General features: G+C 53.8%; 9 protein-coding genes across 9 annotated transcripts; 3 read left to right on the forward strand and 6 right to left on the reverse strand.

Annotated features, from left to right (window-relative positions):
* Window positions 1–55: 55 nt before the first annotated feature.
* On the forward strand, window positions 56–322 carry PG997_001121 (uncharacterized protein; the record flags this gene model as incomplete). Its single annotated transcript, XM_066805436.1, has 1 exon — window positions 56–322. One exon carries the CDS (start codon window positions 56–58, stop codon window positions 320–322), a length of 267 nt encoding a protein of 88 aa, XP_066675209.1.
* Window positions 323–1,660: 1,338 nt separating this feature from the next.
* PG997_001122 (uncharacterized protein) lies at window positions 1,661–2,719 on the reverse strand (the record flags this gene model as incomplete). The annotated part of the gene is made up of 2 exons (XM_066805437.1): window positions 1,661–2,337; window positions 2,503–2,719. 2 exons carry the CDS (start codon window positions 2,717–2,719, stop codon window positions 1,661–1,663), a joined length of 894 nt encoding a protein of 297 aa, XP_066675210.1.
* An 809-nt stretch (window positions 2,720–3,528) lies between these two features.
* On the reverse strand, window positions 3,529–5,492 carry PG997_001123 (SART-1 family protein; the record flags this gene model as incomplete). The annotated part of the gene is made up of 2 exons (XM_066805438.1): window positions 3,529–4,788; window positions 4,869–5,492. The coding sequence occupies 2 exons, from the start codon at window positions 5,490–5,492 to the stop codon at window positions 3,529–3,531; spliced, it is 1,884 nt and encodes a 627-aa protein (XP_066675211.1).
* A 2,479-nt stretch (window positions 5,493–7,971) lies between these two features.
* Window positions 7,972–10,209, forward strand: PG997_001124 (glucoamylase; the record flags this gene model as incomplete). The annotated part of the gene is made up of 4 exons (XM_066805439.1): window positions 7,972–8,278; window positions 8,340–8,441; window positions 8,591–9,293; window positions 9,345–10,209. The coding sequence occupies 4 exons, from the start codon at window positions 7,972–7,974 to the stop codon at window positions 10,207–10,209; spliced, it is 1,977 nt and encodes a 658-aa protein (XP_066675212.1).
* A 387-nt stretch (window positions 10,210–10,596) lies between these two features.
* Window positions 10,597–11,761, reverse strand: PG997_001125 (ribosylnicotinamide kinase; the record flags this gene model as incomplete). The annotated part of the gene is made up of 3 exons (XM_066805440.1): window positions 10,597–11,145; window positions 11,377–11,482; window positions 11,622–11,761. The coding sequence occupies 3 exons, from the start codon at window positions 11,759–11,761 to the stop codon at window positions 10,597–10,599; spliced, it is 795 nt and encodes a 264-aa protein (XP_066675213.1).
* A 563-nt stretch (window positions 11,762–12,324) lies between these two features.
* PG997_001126 (phosphotransferase enzyme family protein) lies at window positions 12,325–13,394 on the reverse strand (the record flags this gene model as incomplete). Its single annotated transcript, XM_066805441.1, has 3 exons — window positions 12,325–12,418; window positions 12,503–13,095; window positions 13,155–13,394. 3 exons carry the CDS (start codon window positions 13,392–13,394, stop codon window positions 12,325–12,327), a joined length of 927 nt encoding a protein of 308 aa, XP_066675214.1.
* A 1,051-nt stretch (window positions 13,395–14,445) lies between these two features.
* Window positions 14,446–14,712, reverse strand: PG997_001127 (uncharacterized protein; the record flags this gene model as incomplete). The annotated part of the gene is made up of 2 exons (XM_066805442.1): window positions 14,446–14,595; window positions 14,656–14,712. 2 exons carry the CDS (start codon window positions 14,710–14,712, stop codon window positions 14,446–14,448), a joined length of 207 nt encoding a protein of 68 aa, XP_066675215.1.
* Window positions 14,713–17,277: 2,565 nt separating this feature from the next.
* On the forward strand, window positions 17,278–17,955 carry PG997_001128 (uncharacterized protein; the record flags this gene model as incomplete). The annotated part of the gene is made up of 1 exon (XM_066805443.1): window positions 17,278–17,955. The coding sequence occupies one exon, from the start codon at window positions 17,278–17,280 to the stop codon at window positions 17,953–17,955; it is 678 nt and encodes a 225-aa protein (XP_066675216.1).
* Window positions 17,956–18,321: 366 nt separating this feature from the next.
* PG997_001129 (beta-succinyl CoA synthetase precursor) lies at window positions 18,322–19,926 on the reverse strand (the record flags this gene model as incomplete). The annotated part of the gene is made up of 4 exons (XM_066805444.1): window positions 18,322–18,365; window positions 18,418–19,567; window positions 19,637–19,732; window positions 19,873–19,926. 4 exons carry the CDS (start codon window positions 19,924–19,926, stop codon window positions 18,322–18,324), a joined length of 1,344 nt encoding a protein of 447 aa, XP_066675217.1.
* Between the last annotated feature and the right edge of the window lie 681 nt (window positions 19,927–20,607).

Consider the following 20,607-nt stretch of genomic DNA (forward strand, 5'->3'; position numbering starts at 1 on the left):
AAGACCAACTATATTGAAAAAGAAGGAGAAAAGAAAGGACGAAGGCAACAAAAAAATGCTGAGAATCGGAAGGATTTCTCCCTACGGACCACGACCGCGCCGGTCCGCCCGGCTGGTCATGGTCTGGGTCGCCTTGTTCGCCTTCATCGTCTTGGTCACGTACTGGATCAACGCGCGGGAGCGCGCCGCGACAACTGTCATGTCGTCGGAGCCCCTCGCCGAGAACATACTCATGCACGACAACATGGCCAGGGACGACGCGCTGCGGAACAAGATTCGCCCGCCCACTGCCCGGGGGCCATCAAAAGCACCTAGGTTCTGATGGCTTTTTTGGGGCGCAGGGCTTCGGTTGTTCCGTGTAACGGTTGAACGACCAATATGAAGCGCTGGTACGGACAGGGGTGTTCAATCTGACTGCCTAACAAAAATCTAGCTATGCGACGGTCAGGAAGTGATGTTAGCACGTCACGGTATGGAACAATGCAGTCTAACAAAGAAAGAAGGGGCTGGCTAGCTACGTCGCTGGCTAGCTAGCAAATCCGAATTGTCAATGTTCTAGGGGACAAAAGCCTTGTATTGCGCGAACAACAGCAGCTTTTTTCGTTGTTGCGAGGGGATTATACAACCCTTACAGCTTACTTTATTGGGTGGCTGCAGGGAAAACCGCGGCTTACATGGTGTCTGGCGTTTTAGGGGTTCGGATGTACGTCAAATAAATATTGTTCTCAAAATAGGGAGGGAGGTTGCCGAAATGGCAATGTTTGGCTCTCTGTGTTCATAACGAAATATATTCTTCTACACTATACATACCATTCCAACGGTTTTTCTCTTTACTTCATCACACCCTCCAGCAGCCCCTGCCTACCTATTTAGCTATCTTCTCACGGTCGAAGATACTAAGCTTACAGAATTTACAAGAATAGCCCGCTCTTAATGTCTCTGTCAACTCTCTCCTGAAGGTCATCGAGCATCTCACCGAGGCGCTTCTCCTTCTCCTCATCCTTCTTCATCTCGTTCTCCGTCTGGACAGGCGTTGTGGGACGCTCGCCAGTCGGGGTCGAGGGGGAGCACTGGTGCCGGAAGGGGAGGGGCTGCGGAAACCTTGACCTGAGGAAGACATGTTGGCTGATGATTTGTGAATGTGGTTTGTTTGGTTGATAGGTGGACTTAGTTGTGAACGGGTGGGTTGATGGGTGGTGGTTGCAATGACCAGTTCGAGGAGCATCCGCTGGATTTTTATATCTGGGAATATCGCCGTAACAATCAAATTGTTACGGCACTTGAACGGCGATGTTCAGAAGGAAAGAAGACTGGTGTTTGGTATGCAACATAATGCCTGTAATCGCATTGTTTGATCCCTTCACCCTTCACCCTTGTTACTCGAATTTGTTTTCTGGGGCTTCCGGTCAATGACTATACCAGAACCAGCAGATAAATTCAAGAAACAGACATATCATAACAAAATGCGTTCGAGGTTCCCAGTAAACTACAAGATTGTGTCACTCATGCATCTTGTCTGCCAGTGATGCCACCAGATTGGGCTGTCTGCCTGCCTTGTCAAAGAACGAATGGGTATAATGATTGCTCGACTATGCTACGCCCTCACATCCCACTTCCATCCACCTTCTCTCTCTCAATTAAGTAAACTTCTCCGAACCTCCTACCGCCGCACCCCCGGCGCACCGTAAGTCGGAGATTCGTCGCCCCCGGCAGCCGTCTTCGCTTTGGAAGCAGAGCGCGAATGACCGCCCCCAGCTGACGCGCCGGCCACGCCGGCCGCTGTGGCCGCGGCCGACTCGCTGAGCCCGTTCTGCGTGTCCCAGATACGCAGGGCCGTCATGACGGCCATGAGGGCCCAGCGCGGCCCCATCTCGCCCGTGGCGCCGCTGCCGAGGAACTTGAACTTGACGACCTTGCTGGCGCTCCAGCCCGAGACCTCGGCGAAGACGGCGACGAGCTCCTTGCCGTCGCTCGACGCGCCGGCGTCGCGGGCCCGTCGGGTGCCGCCCACGCCGTCGGCCTCGCTGTGGATGCGCACGAGCTTCCAGCCGCTGTTGAGCTTGTCGAGCTGCTTGACCTCGTTGCCGCGCGAGTGGCGCCACTCGAACCGCTCGCGGGTCCACTGGTTGGATGCTGGATCGTCGCCCTTGCCCTCGCCGCCGTTGTTGTCGTCGCCGCCAACGGGGGTGATGGCGCCCAGGGTGCCCCTCTGGACCTCGAGGGAGAAGGCGTAGCCTGCGCCGGACATGGTCATGTGGGGCTCGAGGGGCTCCTCGGTAGTGGGGCGGCCGAAGTTGGGCAGGGCGGGGATGGTGATGAGGAGGCCTTGCCGGTGATCTTGTTAGCGAAAGTCTCCTGGCCCGGCTCCTTATCGGCCGAGGCGAGGGCGGGCGCGGCCGGGTCGGGCCCGTTGTGGAGCACGAGGCTCGGGTTGCCAGAGATGCCCGAGTGGATGGTCAGCGTGTAGAGGGGCTCCGACTCGTGCTCGCCGAGGGTGTAGACGAGGGACCGCCCGGACCGGGACTTTTGGTGGTACAGGTTGAAGGCCGCCGGGAACTGGCGGTAGGGCGTCGTGGCCGTGCCAGGCTGCAGTTGCGGCGCGGCGGCAGAAATCGCAGACGAGGGACGCGGCGAGGCCTCGTTGCTCTTGGCCTCGGTGTAGGGGGGGAGGAGGGGCCTCCTCGTGACCCGCAGGCTCGGCTTCCTCTGGTCGTCCCATGGCAAGCGGAGTGTAGAGTGCAACGGCTTGTTGAGGATGGATTCGTCGATTGAAGAATGGGCAAGAACAGGAAGAGAGCGAATGTTGACACTGAGATGTGTACGAACAAGCACGTGCCTCGAAGAGACAAAACAAGGAAGATTAGGCGCCGGTAGTCAATCGTTTATGCAGTCGGGCAGGTTAGTTCCTGAAAAAAACAAGCTAATAATTGATGTCAAGTAGAGCAAGAGCCCAACCCGGGCGCGCTGTGCTTGTAACACACTGTCTAATTCTATACCTACTTGCTATGTGTTTCCCACCTGCACGACATGCGTAACCCACCAAGACCTGATCGATTTGGGGCCGTGGCATGTTCATCTTGCATCATGGCCAATGGAGGCATGTCTAGTGGGGTCCCCAGTACCCAAAGTCACCCGTCGTCACACATTGGAACACTCCGTCTGGCACATTCTCGAAAGCACTTACCAAGCAAACGGACTACGTAGGTATACAATCACTTTCACCTTCGGAATGGTAGCTTTTGGCATTCACAGGCAAACGTGTGGAGGAGCGACTAGCACTGGATTTTGAGCATGGAATTTGGGAGTGGGCAGGAGAGCGACCAGAAGCATGACTTCATGCTTCGTCTGGCAAAGAGGAGAAAAGGGACAGGGGAAAAGGGGAAGCGAGCTTTTGGAAGGACGGTCGCCGTAAAGCACATGACGAAAAGGTATCAGGATCTTCACAATTATCTTGTCAGCATTAAGTAAGAAACTTCATATAAGAATACAATTAAGGGATATGCACCTTTTGGAAAGCCCCTGGTGAAGCTATTGCAAGCGTACACCCGCCTCCTTTCGCTTCTTCGTCTGCTGAGCCGCTGCCGAGCTCATGCCCACGTTCTGGCTGGAATCGAGGACGCTTTGGGATTCGCGGCGCTTCTCATCCTCAATCTTCTTCAAGTACTTGTCCGTCTTGCCCTTACCGCTGCCCTTGCCGTGGAATTGGTGACTCAGATGTTTGAACGCTTCCTTCTGGTCCAGGGAGCGGCCGTGGTCGTCAACGTAGTTCAGCTGCACATTGGGCTTATACCCCCTATTGTACAGTTCGGCCATCTGCCTAGCCGTCTGCTGGTCGCGCATGATGTTCTGCTGGCGGGCCAAGTCTTCCTTCTCGCGTGCCGACATACGGTCCAGCCTGCCGCTGGCACGGTCACGCTCGCGCTGACTTCGTGCATCATGTTCGATTTTCTGTTCACGCAACTTCTTTTCGGCCAAGAATTGCTGTTGGTGACGGAGGTTGTCGTTCATCTCAGAGGAATTGCTGTCCTTTATCAGGTTACGTTCCCTCAATAACTGCAAAGCGGCACCAATGCCACTGCCACTGCCGATCGTCTTCTCCTCATCAACACCAGCGACGGGGGCTTCTGCGGGCGCAGACGTCTCCCTCTGGCGGGCTTCAACCTCGTCTCTATCTACCATAGGCTTGTCTTCGTCGGACTCGTCATCCATAGCCGTAGCAGCCTCCGGGTTCGGTGTCTTCGATTTTCGTTGTTTCCGATCCTCGATGTCTTCTTTCTTTAAGCCAGAGATGAACTCAGAGGTCTCGTCGATAACGAGACCGCCCTGGTTCTCGCTGTGTTCGTCGTTTTCTGGCCCCGGTGTTTCGGACTCTTCCTTCAATTGCCGCGCAAGGTCTTCTGGGCGAACTCGCTTCCGTTTCTTCAGAGCTTCTTTCCTTTGCTTGGTTAAAGTAGCTTGGAGATCCTCGTCGTCGGCTAACGATGTGTCTTCCACCTTCCGCTTTCTGCCAAAGGACACAGCGCCGGAATCGATGTCCATCGACTGATCGTCTGCTGCGGGAGCTGAAGGGGAAATGTCGTCTTCGTCGAGGGGACGTTGCCTCGTAGTCTTCTTCTTCTTCTTCGGCTTTTTTACCTTAACTTCGGAGATATCCAAGTAATCCGAAGAAGGTTGTTCGTCTTTGAAGATGTCTAGGTTGATTTGTTGCAGCCTGCGGTCTTGGGGCTGGCCTTCTGCCACTTGCGCTTGATAGCTGGTACCCTGAGCGTCGAGAGTAAATCTCTTCGCCTTTTTGCCATTAATCTCCTCGTCGTAGTGCGCCAGGATGCTGGTTTCGCCCCCTCATCAGCAGCGAGTGGGTCGTAAACCGCTTTCTTCTTCTTCAGGTCGAGCCGTTCAGAGAGCTTTTCGCGGTCGCGGAGGTCGATGTTCTCTAGTTCGTCGCCTTCGTCATCGTCTCCGATGACATTGGAGTCTTTCAGAGTCAGGACCTGCTCGTCGCCATCTTCAAAGGCAGATATCTCGTGTGCAACTCGGACGCCTGCTAGATCCTTGGACTCGTATTTAACTTGTGCGGCCGCGGCGGCTTCGGCGGCAGCCATTTCTTCCTCGAGCTTGCGCGCCTTTTCTATCCGCTTCTGTCGCTTCTTCTGTGTCATCAGCCAGGATTTCGCATCGACGCCTTCGCCCTCGTCGGCTTCGCCCAGGCCTTTGCCCTCGAGCTGCTCAGTCCGTTTCGCCGCATCGCGCGCCTTCTTGATGGCAGCGGCCTTCTCATCGCGTCGTTTCTTAGCCGCTTCGGCATCCTGGATCTTCTTGAAGTTGTCGTAAGCGGCCGCCTCTCGTGTCTCCAAAGTGCTTGCCGGCTCCTCTTCCTCGTCGTCAGAGGCAGCTTCCTTGAATTGCGGACCAGCCGCGCCGGGGACTGGCAAGGGCGCCAAGCCCTGCTCCGCGCGAAGGCGGTTGAATTCGGCGATCTCTGCGGGATCCATCTTGAAGTCAGAGTATCGTCAACGGATCGGTAGGAAAGAAAGCGATGATAAAAAGACCGGCAGATGATGGTGGTGGCCAGTACAATTGCGCAAATCGTTATCGTGTCCAACCGCGGTTTGACACCAGAGTCTACTGCTGCAGCCTGGCCAGGTCCTTTCTTTGTACGTCAAATCGGTTTACTATGGGGCTGGTCTGCCTCAGAAGAACCTTCTGCACCTGCACGGTACTCAAAATCTTACTTAATCAACAGGACCCACTTCTGATCGATTCCAGTGGTTCAAATAGTGCTTCTCTCGATTTTTGCTTACAGGATCTTTTCTTTCCTCTCTCATCACAAAACAAAACTCCGGATCTGGTCCTGACGGTCCTCTGGTCGTGTCCGCACGGCTCAGGGTCGATTGTCAGGCTACTCGTATAACTTATGGAGCCATCATTCATTTCCATGATGTCAATTTCCTATCGACAGATCCCAGAACAATCGGCTCTCTCACGCAATGGTTCGCCCGCAAGGGCTTGAGCCGGAGCAGAGGGATGTTTCCGAGGGCGCTATATTCCACCCCTTTACCGACGGATCATTGATCCATGAGGCCGAAGGAAAACCATGGCATTGCCCACATTTCATCAAGTAGTACTCTCATAGCAGGTTCAGTATCATGCAATTTTTGTGCAGAGAAGTAAGCCTCCCTTGTAGAGACGATATCATCAGGCTACGAGGTGAAAATTATGCAGGGATGTTTTTTTCTCAATGCGACCCTGGAAAACTCAGTCTATCAGCTGTCCACTGGCCTTCGGCCCATTGTTCAGCGCCACTTTGCGTTGTGGTTGAAGCAAAAGTTGTTCATGATACTCTACGCTTATGTTGCAATTGGCCTTCAAGGGCCAGTCTCTCAACGTGTGTGTACGGAAAAGGCCCGAGTCACGGCGTCTGGGATGGGTTGATGCAATTTCCAATGCATGCTCCATGACCTCGTGCCTTCTACAAAAAGTCTAGAAGACACGATGTAATGCTGCTTGCGCAGGAGGTTGCCCAAATCTCCGCGCTGCACAGGGCCAGGAAAACCGCGATTGTTTGCCATCAAGCACTCCTCTTAAGTAGCGGGCTTGGATTGCATGCTCGAGGTACCCTGGATACCTCTCTTGCACACATGTGTACCTAGGAATCCATACCTGACTAGGTGATGATCATGGCATCCATTAACAGATGTGGCCTTGGCCTAGCTGGATACATTTGATATGTTTCCAAAGGAATCTTTACGTGAAGTCATTCATGCAATATGATATGTATGCCCATGTACGTACATCCCACCATCCCACGCTCACTTTAGTCATCCTGTGGGTGGGCCGGCATGTGATTCCATTGGGGAATAGAAGCATGAGAATGGTGTATCATCGCGGGCAAGAGCTAGTGGGTAAGTCGTAAGTTTCAATTTTGGCACTCCCGCAAGTCCCGCACTTGCCGGCTGGCCCCGTGCAATGGAGAGTCGGGAGTCGGGACTGCTGTACGCTGTACCAGTAAGTGAGCAAGTGAGGTGTGATGACCGCCGCGTACCTAAGAGTCGTAACTGAGACACCAAACCTTCAATCAATGTTAATCCAGTTGAACGAGGTCTGGACTCCGGAATTGCGGTAAGCCTTTCCCGTCATGTTCTTCCATCCCTGATTCCATGCCTCTCGGCAGCTGCCTCTTGCGTAAGCGAGCTGTGCTGTGCCTTCCGTTTATCTATTCTCCCTGCCAGGGCATGGGAACCTTGGAAGCTGCTCTGGAACTCGGCTGAGCTGAAGTACCCAAGCAGGTAAGAAGCAAACTTTCAACGTTGCAGTGTCGACCAAAGGGTGTTACGGCGCCCTGTGAATCCGGACAACAAGTCGCCGTTTAGTATAATTTAGGGAGGCGCGGGTGGCCAGACTGTGGGGTTTGGCGAAGGAAGTAGGCAGGCACTGTCCAGTAGTGGTTGCAGCCCCCTACGTACTTTCCCCGCAACAACTCAACAGCTCTCCACAGCATCAAGCGCTGTTAATCCGGGGTCGGTTCCTTCATTGGGATATGCCGTATGCAGGACACCTTCAAACCTGGAGCCACGTTCACTTCCGGCCCGAATCATATTGCGCGTGACCTCCCAAGATCTTACAGCTTGTACGACACTCCGACTGCAACTCCGCCGCTATAGCATCAAGGCCATAGTGTATACTGCCAAAACGACGCCAGGGGGAATAGCATCGTCGTTCATCACGACACCATCAGCTTGCTCGAAACAGCCAACCTCCCCCACTACGCCCAGAACCTTCGTCCAACTACCTAATACGGTAAGAAGGGTGGCCTCAGCTCTGCTGTTGCGAGGACCGAGAGACGCTGGCCTAGCTTACACGGAGTCGGCCCTTTCCTCTACACTGAGGGACGGCAACCAAGCAAGGCATAACGTCCGGTTTGGTTTCTCACGATACTTGCTTGATCGAGAAAGTTCGAGTATATAAACCGTGATGGATCTGGCACAAGGAGCTCCTTTTGCTAGCTCAGCAAGCAGCAACATCTCCTTCTTCGAGCCCATCATGCATCCCTTCAGCTCCCTTCTCCTGCTAGGAACACTTGCCTTCCAGGCAGTCCTCGGCCGTCCCAACTCACTGTTGAGCGAACGCGAGGTCATCAAGAGAGATGTTGATTCTTTCCTGGCTACCGAAGTGCCATATGCCCTCAGCCAGGTCAAGTGCAACATTGCGGGTGGATGCAATGCCGGAGGAGTCGCCTCGGGCTTGGTCGTCGCGTCTCCCTCCAAGAGTGACCCAGACTGTAAGTTTCCATACCCATTTTGATCTTCCTTCCCGATGACAATGTGCTGATAAAGCTATAGACTTCTACCACTGGACCAGAGACGCCGCCCTTGTCTTCAAGGCGGTCGTCGACAGATTCGTGAACGAATATGATGCCGACTTGCAAACGTTGATCCAGAACTGTAAGGAGACTTCAGTCCTTGCCCCATTCACCTTCTTCCACTTCCATCCCAAAGTAGTTCACCATGAACATATCTATGCTTTCGGTATTCAAGCAAGGTGGTCACGCAAATAACTAACGTGGGTGGAGAAAAAGACATCACATCGCAAGCTCGTCTGCAAACCGTTTCGAACCCTTCCGGATCTTTCTATGATGGCAGCGGACTTGGTGAGCCTAAATTCAACGCTGATGGGAGCCAGTTTACCGGCTCATGGGGTCGTCCGCAACGTGACGGCCCTCCGCTCCGTGCTCTGACCATGATAACTTATTCCAAGTGGCTGATCAACAACGGCTATCAGTCCACGGCTAAGGATCTGGTATGGCCTGTCATTCAAAATGATCTTGCCTATACAGCTCAGTACTGGAACCAAACTGGATTCGATCTGTGGGAAGAGGTCCAAGGAAGTTCGTTCTTCACCATCGCAGCTTCGCACAGGGCCTTGGTCGAGGGAAGCAACTTGGCTAAGACCCTGGGAACCTCGTGCAGCTCTTGCGATGCCATTGCGCCCCAGGTCCTTTGCTTCCAGCAGAGCTTCTGGTCCTCGTCCGGCAACTACGCCTTGGCCAACATCAACGTTAACAACGGCAGATCTGGCAAGGACACGAACGTGTTTGTGTCGACTAACCAGGGATTTGATCCTACATTGGGCTGCGATGCCACCACATTCCAACCTTGCAGCGATCGTGCCCTTGCCAGTCACAAAGTTGTTGTTGACTCTTTCCGCTCGATCTATAGCATCAACTCAGGACTCGGCAAGGGCCAAGCCGTTGCCGTTGGTCGCTACCCCGAAGATACTTACTACAACGGAAACCCGTAAGTTTCCTTCGTCTTATCGTACGCTGCCATGTACTTACACTGCATCAGATGGTATTTGCACACCTTAGGCGCGGCGGAGCAGCTCTACAACGCGCTGTATGTCTGGAAGAGTCAAGGTTCCATTACTGTGACTTCAACTTCATTACCCTTCTTCCAAGACCTGTCAAGCTCTGTGTCAACCGGAACCTACGCTTCGGATACAACAACTTACACTACGCTTTACAACGCGGCTATGGCATACGCTGACGGTTTTGTCAATAATGTTGCAAAATACGTAGGAGCAAACGGTGCTCTTGCAGAACAGTACGACCGCAACAGCGGTAACCCATTGTCTGCCCGGGATTTGACTTGGAGCTACGCTTCTGTGCTCACTGCAGCAGCTCGCCGAGCTGGCGTCGTGCCCCTGGGCTGGGCCGAGACCAATGTTGCCGCAACTTCGGTACCTGGAAGCTGCTATGCCACATCTGCCATTGGTGCCTATTCCGCAGCGCCCACAAGCCCCTTCCCAGCTAGTCAAACACCCGGCAACGGAGAGCCTGCTCCCACCTCTACACGCACGACCGGCCCCCCGGCCTCAACGACTACCAGCTGTGCACCGGTGACTTCTGTAGCTGTCAGCTTCAACGAGCGAAAAGTGACTTCATTTGGCCAGACGGTAAAAATCGTCGGCAACATCCCAGCACTTGGAAATTGGGATACCAGCAATGCTGTTGCCTTGGGCGCTTCCCAATACACCCCCAACAACCCCGTCTGGTCTGTTTCCATCACTCTTGCCGCCGGTCAAGCCTTGCAATACAAGTACATTGTCGTCAATACCGATGGATCGGTAACCTGGGAGGCTGACCCCAATCATGCCTACACCGTGCCCCAGGGATGTGCGACTCAGACTTCGAAGTCCGACTCTTGGCAGTAGGACTGCCTGTAAGCTGTTTGCAGGTCTGTGTATGGATGTAGTGCGTTTTGGTAGCAACTCCAGAGTTGCAGGCTCATACATCCTTACGCCGAACTGGTGATTGGTCTTCTCCTGGTAACTATACGTTTAGATGATCTCTTAGAGGGCTTGTGTCAGTTGATGAAGTTAGGGATTTGGAATGGTTTCATCTAGCTTGCACGGGAGAGAGAGGGGGAAATACTCTTAGGGGCTTGGCCGGTCAACACAATGTGGACAAGCTCATTTATTCGCCTTAACAGTCTCTAGCCTTGTCGAATACCCCTTGTCATAGTTGAAAAGAAAATAGCTAGATCAAACCAGCATTTGTGTTTTCAGTATTGCGATAGTAAGACAAGAACCCCAGAGTATCTAAGTCCCCTTTGCGAAGTGCCCCAACTGCTCTAATAAGGTATCTACAGTCCATTCAAATGTCGTGTCCATGTCCACATCTAAGCCTCGACCCTGCTGCGCCAGGATATTCGTTTCCTTCAGCACGGACCCGTCTAGTTCACCTTCGACGTCGCCCTTTTTGAATAGCCAAGCGTGCGACTCTGCGTAGTTGGGCCATACGATCTTGTCGACGTAGTCCGGGGGGTCCTTCCAGAAGCCCTCGAGCGTCACGTAGCCGTCGCGAGCCTCGCGCCGCTGCGTGGCCTTGGCCTTGCTGACCAACAGGAACATCTTGACGTCGAGCTGGTCCATGACCTCCTGCATCTCTCGCGAGTACAGCAGGAACCCGTCGAGAAGGCAGATTTTCAGGCCTTCCCCGCCTTTCCGCTGTGACTGCATGAGCACGTCGTGGCCCGGCTGACCCGGCTGGAGCCAGGCTTCCACCTTTTTCCGCATCTCTTCCCGCTTGGCGTCTGATACGGGACATTGGCCTACGGAGTTCTTGTCCTCCTTGGAGTCGACGAATGGCTGTCATACTCGAGGTTAGTAGGTGCATTGTCGTGATGATCAACCATCATCCTACAGGAAATAGATGGGTACAAGACAAAGACACCATCGTCTCCCACCCCCACCCCCCAAATTCACAGCGCTATATAGCCAGAGAGAGTGAAAGAGTAAGGAAGAATAGAGACAGGGGACGACGACCTTTGTGCCATGATCGGTGCGGGACGTATGCTTCTGGGCCTGGATGAGACTAACCGGGAAGGTGGCGTGCTGTCGGATGTACGCCAGCGCCTTGGCCATGCCGGGGATATCGATGGCGGCGGCGCAGTCCCAGTCCAGGAGGCCGTCTCGCGTGGGGAGTCTGTTGTTGTTGTTGTATAAGTGCCTACTCAATAAATGAAAAGAATAGACGCGCCCCCCTCTTCTCGTGCTTTCAAACCCAAGGCTACATTGGGAACCATAGTACAGCAAGAAAATAAACTCAGACGCAGAAAACATACTCGGACTCGGCTTTGTAGAAGTCATCTTCATGCAGGATGAAGGTGTTGGGGAAGATGTCGCGGAGCAGGCGAGCCAGGGTCGTCTTGCCGCTGGACGATGCCCCGCTGATGCCCACGATGACGGCTTTTCTCTCCGCCATGCTGGGCTATTCTACTGAGCCCCAGCAGAGACCAGAAGCAATGTGTGGGCTGTAATGAATTGAAGCCTCTACCAATAACCGGTGATTTGCTTCCGGCTGGCTTGGCTGTGAAAGAGTATACCTAAGCAAGAGACGATAGGTAGGAGCGAATCGGAACGACAGCGAAGAGGCCTTCCTTGTCAGATCCGGCCGGCAGTGCATTATTTAGCGAGTGAGGGAGCGTGGGAGCAAGGTCGACCCCACTTAAGCCCACCGGCAGTTTCCATGTCAGAAGCAGGCCACCCCAGATTCGAGAGGGCCTTTCTCGGGAGATCAACACGGGAACAAAGTCACTGCATGGGTAAGTAGACTGTGCCGCTCTATCGTTAGAACCCATTTGTATTTATATGAATATGCCGTTTCCTGATCCCTCCATAACCCCTGGCGTACGCAATTTTATCTACCACAAGCAGTACCATTTTCCACTGACATAATAAAACCGTAACGCACTCGCTACCTTGTGATAAGCACACAACCGCATGATACGCCTCGCCTATAAGTTGACATTACCCCTAGCTCCTGCCCTAGCCATACTTTGCGATCAACTTCTTCATGATCGCCATGGCTCCGCCCCGATAACCGCCCCCGAACATTGACCAGTGATTGAGATGGTGATATCTGTTTGTGGGGTTCATATGATTAGCATCGTTTTCATCCCATCATTAGTGCATACATATAGTCCAAGAACAAACTGTCACTTACAGCTCATACAGAGCCACCCGGTCTTCCCACTCCTCTTTCGGCTCCGACTTGGGCACGATCTTGAGATACTCGTTCCAAAACGACGGCCCGAACCCGCCAAACATCTTCATGTCGCCAATCTCGTACTCGGAGTGGCCGTAGACGGCCGACGCGTCAAACACGACCTCCTCAGCGCCGCCCCGGCCCGCGACCCGGCCGCGGCCGTGGTTGCCGCTCCACAGGTCGCCGTGGATGATGACGGGCTTCACATCCTTCAGGTGGTCGTCGCCCAGCAGCCGTGGCACGACGGTACTGGCCGTCTTCTCGACAGCGACGCTGACCTCCTTATCCGCGCCGTTATTCTTGACGCCTGCCTTCAGGATGCCGCGCAGCCGGTTGTCGGCGTAGAACTCTGCCCACGATGCTTTCCACGAGTTGTCCTGCGGCGTCGAACCGCAGCACGTCGTCACGGGGAATCCGTACATGGGCCTATCATAGCCCTCAGGAATGGGCGCTGGCGTCGTGTGCAGCTGGCCCAGCTTCTGCGCCAGCGACTTGCCCGAGCCGCCGGACGCGGACGAGCCGAGCTCGAGGAAGTCGGTTGCCATGAAGTACTTGCCGGGGAGTCCTTCAGAGCGCCGAATGCATGGGACTTGGGGCAGAAGTCGGGGACGGCGTCGTGGATGACGTTGAGCGACAGATGCTCTCCCTCAAACATGAGCCTGGCCTCTTCGCCGGTGCCCGTCTTGACGAAAAAGGTCTTCACGTCGTCCTTTCCATCGCTGCCGTCGCCGCCGCGAGAGGTGAGCTTGAAGGTAGAGGTGACGATCGAGCCTCCATGCGACGCGATTTGGGTGACTGCTGGGTCAAGAGCCAGAGCCTCAAGGATAACGGGATCAACGCCGGCACCCATATTTGTGCCCAAACTTGCAGTGCGGTCGTCCTGCGGTGTAAGGAAGAATCGGTTTCGCTGTTAATATTTTTCTGGTAAAATCGAAGGGCTAGAGGGAGACTGGCTGAGAGAGAGAGGTGAGAGAAAAGAGAAAGAGAAGAGCACTCACATGTGTATCTAGAGATACTTACGTTTAGCAATCCAATGCTATGGGGGTATGACGAAGTGTTCGACACTAACAGTAGAACACGAAGATCAACAGAGGAAAAAAAGGGTACCGCTCTTTTCCTTTTCCGTTCTGTTTCTTTCGTTCTCGGCGAGGCTGAAAACAAGACTAGAAGTTCGGAGGATTTCAATAAAACGGACAGACCGATCTAGATACAGCAGGTGCTTTATTTTAAGACAGGAGCTAGATGATGCCGCTGTTTCGCTGCTTGCTTGCCTGCTTGCGGGACGGAAAGGGCAATCGGATGGAATAGGCTGATAAGGGGTCTTGAATTCGTTCGATGGCAACGGCACGATAATCGTATGTATTCTGGTATCAGAATTTGTGGGAATGGTTGATGTAACTCTGCGTTGCTACCCGCCTCAAATAAAACCCTGCCGGCAATTGGGGGGACTTGACACGATGGCTGGTGAAACGCAGTGACGTAAAGCTGCCTTGGATGTTTCGTCGGAGTGGTCTCCGGAATAATTTGGCGGATCGGTCGGATCGGCGTCTCGGAGCTTCCGTTGGCAGCTTGGCCCTCGGCATTTCTCGATCGACTGTTGAAGGCTGATTCCAGCCTCTGCAGAATGGAACTAACTCGATTTCTCGCGCCCGGCGCGGGTCAGGCCATCGCCATCGCCACCTTTTGTGGGCTCGTACGAGTCCGAACCAACCTTGGAAGTCTTGCGCGGTAGGAAATTGATTGACGGATGAAAAACAAATATCACGATTCCCTTCCAGAAAAACCCCTCCTCATCTCATGGCTTCATGACTTTGGGTGCATCATGCGCACTCATACCTACTCCAGACTCCTATATCCAATCAAAGAGCACAAACGACTCGCTCATTAGTGGTGATGGGCAATCATTTCTCGGAAAGGCAAAGAGGCAGGGCATCTGATGCCGTGCTCTCGATGCTGAGGCGCCGCCTTTGCCAGACTTTGGGGGCGTCCTTCTTCTCGTACCAATGTCCCTTCGGCGAGGACGTCTTTGGCTTCAACGCCTTGGGCTTTGGCTAGTGTAATGTTAGCAACTTGGCCTCATTAGTGTTATTAATGACAGGGCGTTCACTTACAGCAGGGTGGCCGATGCCTTCCCAGCATCGTGTACACGGGCAAATGGGTGGCGCCATGGTAAGAGTGGTATATATTGTGTCGCAGTTCGCTATCGATCAGGTTAAAAGCACATCCACAATTGGAGATGACTCCCGTGCAGATGGCGATCTACCCACCTTGTATATATATATCGAAGAATTTGGTTACTGACGTTTATTCAAGGCTATTCGCGCGAGTCTTTGCGACAACGGAGATGTTTCGGACTTCGGCTGGCGTCTAAGTCTCGATCGCACGATCAAGATGCGGCAAGCCACGGGAGATGCCCGACAGTGCACCAAAACAACAACAACAGCTATGCCAGAGATAGATAATGGGAACTATCTTAAAAAGGCCTCAACAAGCAAGTTGACTAGGGCGATCGGAGGTTCATGCACGCATGGGCTGTCTGGGCGTCTATCAGTCCCCATAGTATGTAGCCAAGGGAGGGCCGCCAAGGCGGTGTTTATATACACCGTCGTGGAGGTCATGATCGCCAGCAAGGCTTGCCCAACACAGCGTATAGTCCTGCAGCCATCATGGAGACGTAACGGGGAGCCAGTTGGAAATACCGAAGAGGGTTGACTGGGGGCTGGGAAGCTGTCTCTTTGTCGCCATGGGCTTTCAACATGCATACTGGAGGTTTGCTGACTCGAGGGCAAACATTTTACGACCCCAATCACACGCTGACATCCTCACATGTGACTAGCAGTATCAACGACAATTGTTACTGATAGTTGAGCGCTTCACCTTTCACGCCGGCTTGCCTGCCCAGGCTTGCCAAGTCTAGGGTTTGCTTTCCAATCATGATGCCAAGGACAAGCGGCAGTAGCCAAACCAATGGGAGCCAAGCCCTACCTACCCCCTACCCTCTGCCCTGGCTATGTGGGTAGAGGAGCTCCCCGGAAATAGTACAGCTGACGGGAGATCAGCTCGATAGCTCCCATTCCGGCTTGTAGCTGGCGGCCCGTAGAGGTGGGTAACATCCAGCGTGCGGCCGCCTTGTCCTTTCAGTGTCACCAACCGCATCGCATGTTGGAAGCCTGACCCCAATAATCCGGAGAGGGGTTGCAACGGGCAGGCAACTATTCCTCCCGCGGATGCATGATTGGCACGGGGAGGCGTTCCCAACAGATCGCAACCCACGCTCTCAGGGATGCACGGCGAACGAGGCTGAGCGGTGCACGCTGGAAAGAGAGACCGAGTATAGAGTTGCAGGCTGCCTGTGGGGGCCAGAAAGTGATATTGATATTATAAATTACTTTGGACGGTTGCCTTGCCTGGGTAATATAAACTGCTGCTTTCTACTGGAAAGGGCTCTGCTCGGGGGCTGTTGATCTACAGCGCAACCGTTGTCTTCTTTGTGTCATGGCACGCATGGAGGGTATGATCGGAGACAGGAGTAATGTCAAATTGTCAAGCTCCGTGTAAGCTGGCCCCCAGCCCATTTGAATATCCAATATACGCGGCAGTTTTACTCAGCCTTACGGGGCTTTTCATCGCCTGCGTCACACATTGGAGGAGCAGGTGGAGATGTTGGGGCATAGTTGAGGCTCTCGGCAGCTCTGAGCGGCAGGTATCTCCGGTGTTCGCATTATTCGACGCTGTGGTCTGCCTTTGAGAAACCAGACAGGCCCCGGCCCAACGTTTCTGGTCAAGTTTCTATCGAGAGTGGATGATACTAGATAAGGTAGACACTGCGTTTAGACAAGAACGGTTTGGCAACAATGGCACTGTGTGTACTGCCGCAGCACCTTACTCCTGCCTACAGGTGCAGACGAGTGCTCTGGCAGAGATGACCATTTGGATTTGTGGGCATGTGCATTATAAGAAAGAGTCGGGTAGCTGAAGGGTTTGATCATACCAACAAAGGGTTCCTGCATGAGGAACTTGGTTGCTGCCTGGTTGAACCATCTCGAGGAAGGTGATGGACCTCATCTCAAACCTAAGTAGGTACTCAAGACTCAATCAAGCATGACCGGTATTCAATCTAAGCCATGAGACTGCGTGGGTTTACTTTATGTACTTATCTGATAGATGCCAATGTCCAAGGTGTTCCTATTGAGTGCGTTCATGAGATCTCTGGAATCCATGCGAATAGGCACCCGATTTGATTATCCGCCATGGACCACCCATTCGAGAGTTACAATCTATGCCGGCAGAGCTCAAGAGATCTTCAAATATGCCCGCATCAAAGTTGGATATTGATTGATTGAAGATTGTGATGACAATTGGGATAGCATCTGCCTGTAGCCACTCAACCACACAGGTCTTTTCGGGATTTCTGAACCAAGTCCTGCTTGAGAAATGGTTGCGGGTTGGGTTGCTTGGAACAATCTGCTTCAATCACAATATCACTGACAATCCGTCTATCCTCCATCGACTACAAGAGTGCCCTCTTGCTTGACCAAACTCTCATCCGGTGTTTCTCTGATCCCGCAAACCTCTCCTCCCCAGTTCACTGTCAAAACCCACATCGACCTTTCTCCTTCTAGACCCTTTCTTCGGAGGAAGAAGAAGAGAGAGACAGAAACGCAGCAAGAGCAAGCACATAAATACTCTCACCAAACCCACCATCACCAGTTTTAATGCTTCCTTCATCCGCCATGGCCCAGCAGCAGCAGCAGCAGCAGCAGCAGCATCTACCAGCGACTGCCGCCTACCAGAACGAATGGCCCGTCTACCCCCAACTCAAGTGGGGACACGAGCTCTGCCCGAGCCCGCACCAACGGCCATTTGCCCCCTTCCGCAACTGCCACAAGCCCATCCCGCCTCCGCGCCGGAAAACAGCCGACGAGCTGGCGCACGAGGCTCGCGAGCAAGAGTGGAGAGACCGCCAGATCTACCTCACCAACCTACGCGGCCCCCAGCTGTCCTCCTCCGTTCTCTCAGAGTCAAGGCCAGGCTCACAATCAGACTCGCTGTCGGAGTCGCTGTCGGGGTCGGACTCAAATCAGGAGACTCGAGAAGAGCAGGAGCAGGAAGAGGGGCAGGGACAGCAACAGCATTCTTACCGCCTCGAAAGCACGGTCACCCAATCCCTTTCGTCCACTCGTACTTTCGCCCTCAAGGCCCTGGACGTCATCGCGGCGCTTCTCGACTGGTTCTACCATCTCGTTATCGTCTTGGCCGTCGCTCTCCTGCTGGTCTCCGCACTTCTAGACCCTGCGAAATACTTCTTCAGAAGGTTCATGCTGCTGTTCATGGACGACGCTGAGCCCAACGAGTTTCGTTACGTGTTAGTACAAAACTACCGGGGTTGGTCAGTAGCTCAGCCATGCTAGTAAATAGGGGGAGAGTCGAAGATGGCGGGAGATTAGAATTGTTGCATATGTGTGGTGTAGGACGTGCATTCCCGTCTATACGGGCATCGGATGGGGACAGGGGTGTCAGATGCGAAAAGGGGGCAATCATGTCACAGATAAAACCAGGAGGCAGAGTAACCACCACTGCGCCCAAGAGAGGACAACAAGGAGTATCAGGGTATTCAATACAATTCATCGTGCACAACTGTAATTAGGAAAACCCAGATGCGATGCAATCGGCCATTGGCCGTCCAGCTCTATTTCCACTGCCATCCTATCGCACAACCGAATATGGGTCTGAAAAAGTTAGTACAGTATGGGCCCTGGCTATACCATCCTTAAGTTTTAGATACCCAGAGTGAACTCAACGCCAACATCGATGTCACGTGCTGTGCCTCATGTTAGTAATATTCGCTAACGTATTTGGATTGGTGGACGTACCCATCTTCACAACCTTGGAAAGCTGCACAGCCCGCTCAGCGGCGCTCTGGAGATCATCGATGGAGAAAATCTTCATGCCGGACTCCTCGATGAGCCTGTGTGCCTCATCGACGTTGGTTCCCTGCAGACGAGCAATGATGGGAATCTTGAGGTCCAGAGTCTTGGCGGTGTTGATAAGACCGTGAGCAATAGCATCACATCGCACAATACCACCGAAGATGTTGACGAAGACAGCGGTGACCTTGGCATCGCTGGTGATGAGCTCGAAAGCCTCCTTGATGGCGGCAGGGGTAGCACCGCCACCGACATCCAAGAAGTTAGCGGGCTGGCCGCCGTTCAGCTTGATGATGTCCATGGTGGCCATGGCAAGACCGGCACCGTTGACGAGGCAGCCAATGTCACCATCGAGCTTGATGAAGTTCAGGTTGGACTCGGCAGCGCGGACCTCCTCGGGATCCTCCTGGGTAGTGTCTCTCCAAGTGAAGATCTCCTTCTGGCGGTAGTCAGCGTTGTCATCGAAACCGAACTTGGCGTCCATGCACAGGACCTGGTGGTCCGAGGTCTCGGACAGGGGGTTGATCTCGATCTGAGTGGCATCCTTCTCCCGGAAGATCTTGTACAGCTTCTGGATGGTGTCCTTGGCGTCCTCGATGCACTGCTCGCTGAAGCCCAGCTTGGTGGCGATATCACGGGCCATCTCGTCGGTGACACCGACGTTGATATCAATGTAGGTGGTGTTGATGGCCTCGGGGTTCTCCTTGGCGACACCCTCAATGTCCATGCCACCCTGGGAGGAGGACACGATGACGGGGCTCTGGTTGCCACGGTCCATGAGGATGGCCAGGTAGAACTCGCGGCGGGCGAACTTGCGCTCGCAGATGTAGACGGAGTTGCAGAGGCGGCCAGCCGCTCCAGTCTGCTTGGTGATAAGCTTGTGGCCAATCATCTGGTCGGCGAACATCTTGGCCTCGGTAGGAGAGTAGATGACACGGACACCTCCCTTCAGGCCGTTGTCGAAGCTACCCTTTCCACGGCCACCAGCAAGGACCTGTGCCTTGATGACCATGTCGTCGTTTCCGATATCCTTGGCAATCTTCTCTGCCTCGGCGGCGGTCTCAGCATTGGAGCCCTTGGGGACACCAATGCCATACTGTAGTGGGGAAACAAGGTTAGGCGGATGCGCTGAAGGTAGTTGGGGCCAAGTTCAAGGTCTCTGTACCTGTCGCAGGAGGTCGGCCGAGCGCCACTCGTGTATGCTCAGATTCCTTCGTTGTTGCTGGGCGATGCCGGGGAATCTAGCAGTCGAAGCCTGGGGCTGCAGGGAGCGGAGAGTACGGGTTAGCAAGTGAGCTTGTGCGAGTGCAGTCCGAAAGAGGCTGTCGCGCGGGATTGGATTGCATAGATAAGACTATACATAGAGACTAGACAGCCGGCCAGACAGACAGACAGACATACCTTGACTGAGCGAAGAGCTGAGGCAGCAGCTCGGCTACGGGCGAGCTTGAACATTTTTGCGGGTATGAAGCTGTGCTTCGCGAACAAGCCAAAAGTTAGGGGATGGGAGGAAAAGGAATTGGGATGGCAGAGAGGAAGAGGGAGGAACAACGACGTCGCCGTGGTTGTGATTTTTTCTGGAGGTTGAGTCTGATAGTAGCTCGTGATTGGATTTGACGGCACTACGCTGCACGCACTATGCTATCATCTGCTAGTGTCCAGTTCGAAGTAAAATTGCTGGTGCTGCTGGTGCTGGTGCTGGTGCTTGCTTGCTTCTGCTCCAGGTAAGGTGCCCCGTGTTTTGTTTGAGCTATTTGCCTTGCTATATCGGGATTAACCGGTCGGCCACGAGGACTGTTCGATTGGCCTGCAAAAGCTGTCTGCGCCTGCGAGCGCTGCGCGCCGGCAACCTGGCAACCTTCCAAGCTTTCCCTTCCTCCAGCCAAAGGGGCCACTAAAAGACCGGGTCGGCAACGCCTGGCTAAGGAACTTGAGAAACTGTTCGGGTCGGGCGTCTCGTCTCCAGGAAGAAACTTTCACCGGCAACCGTCGTTGCATGGGCTAGTCCCGTTGTAGCTAAGTGCCCCCAGCTATCGCGGGGCATGGGGATGCTACACATCTGCATTCGTCACTGCTTCCTCTGAACCGAACCTTATGCGCTGGAGGGACTGAAGACGAAGCCGAGCATTGAATACT

Source organism: Apiospora hydei (genome assembly GCF_038363865.1).
Source record: "Apiospora hydei strain CBS 114990 chromosome Unknown utg000002l_segment0_segment0, whole genome shotgun sequence".
NCBI lineage: Eukaryota > Fungi > Ascomycota > Sordariomycetes > Amphisphaeriales > Apiosporaceae > Apiospora > Apiospora hydei.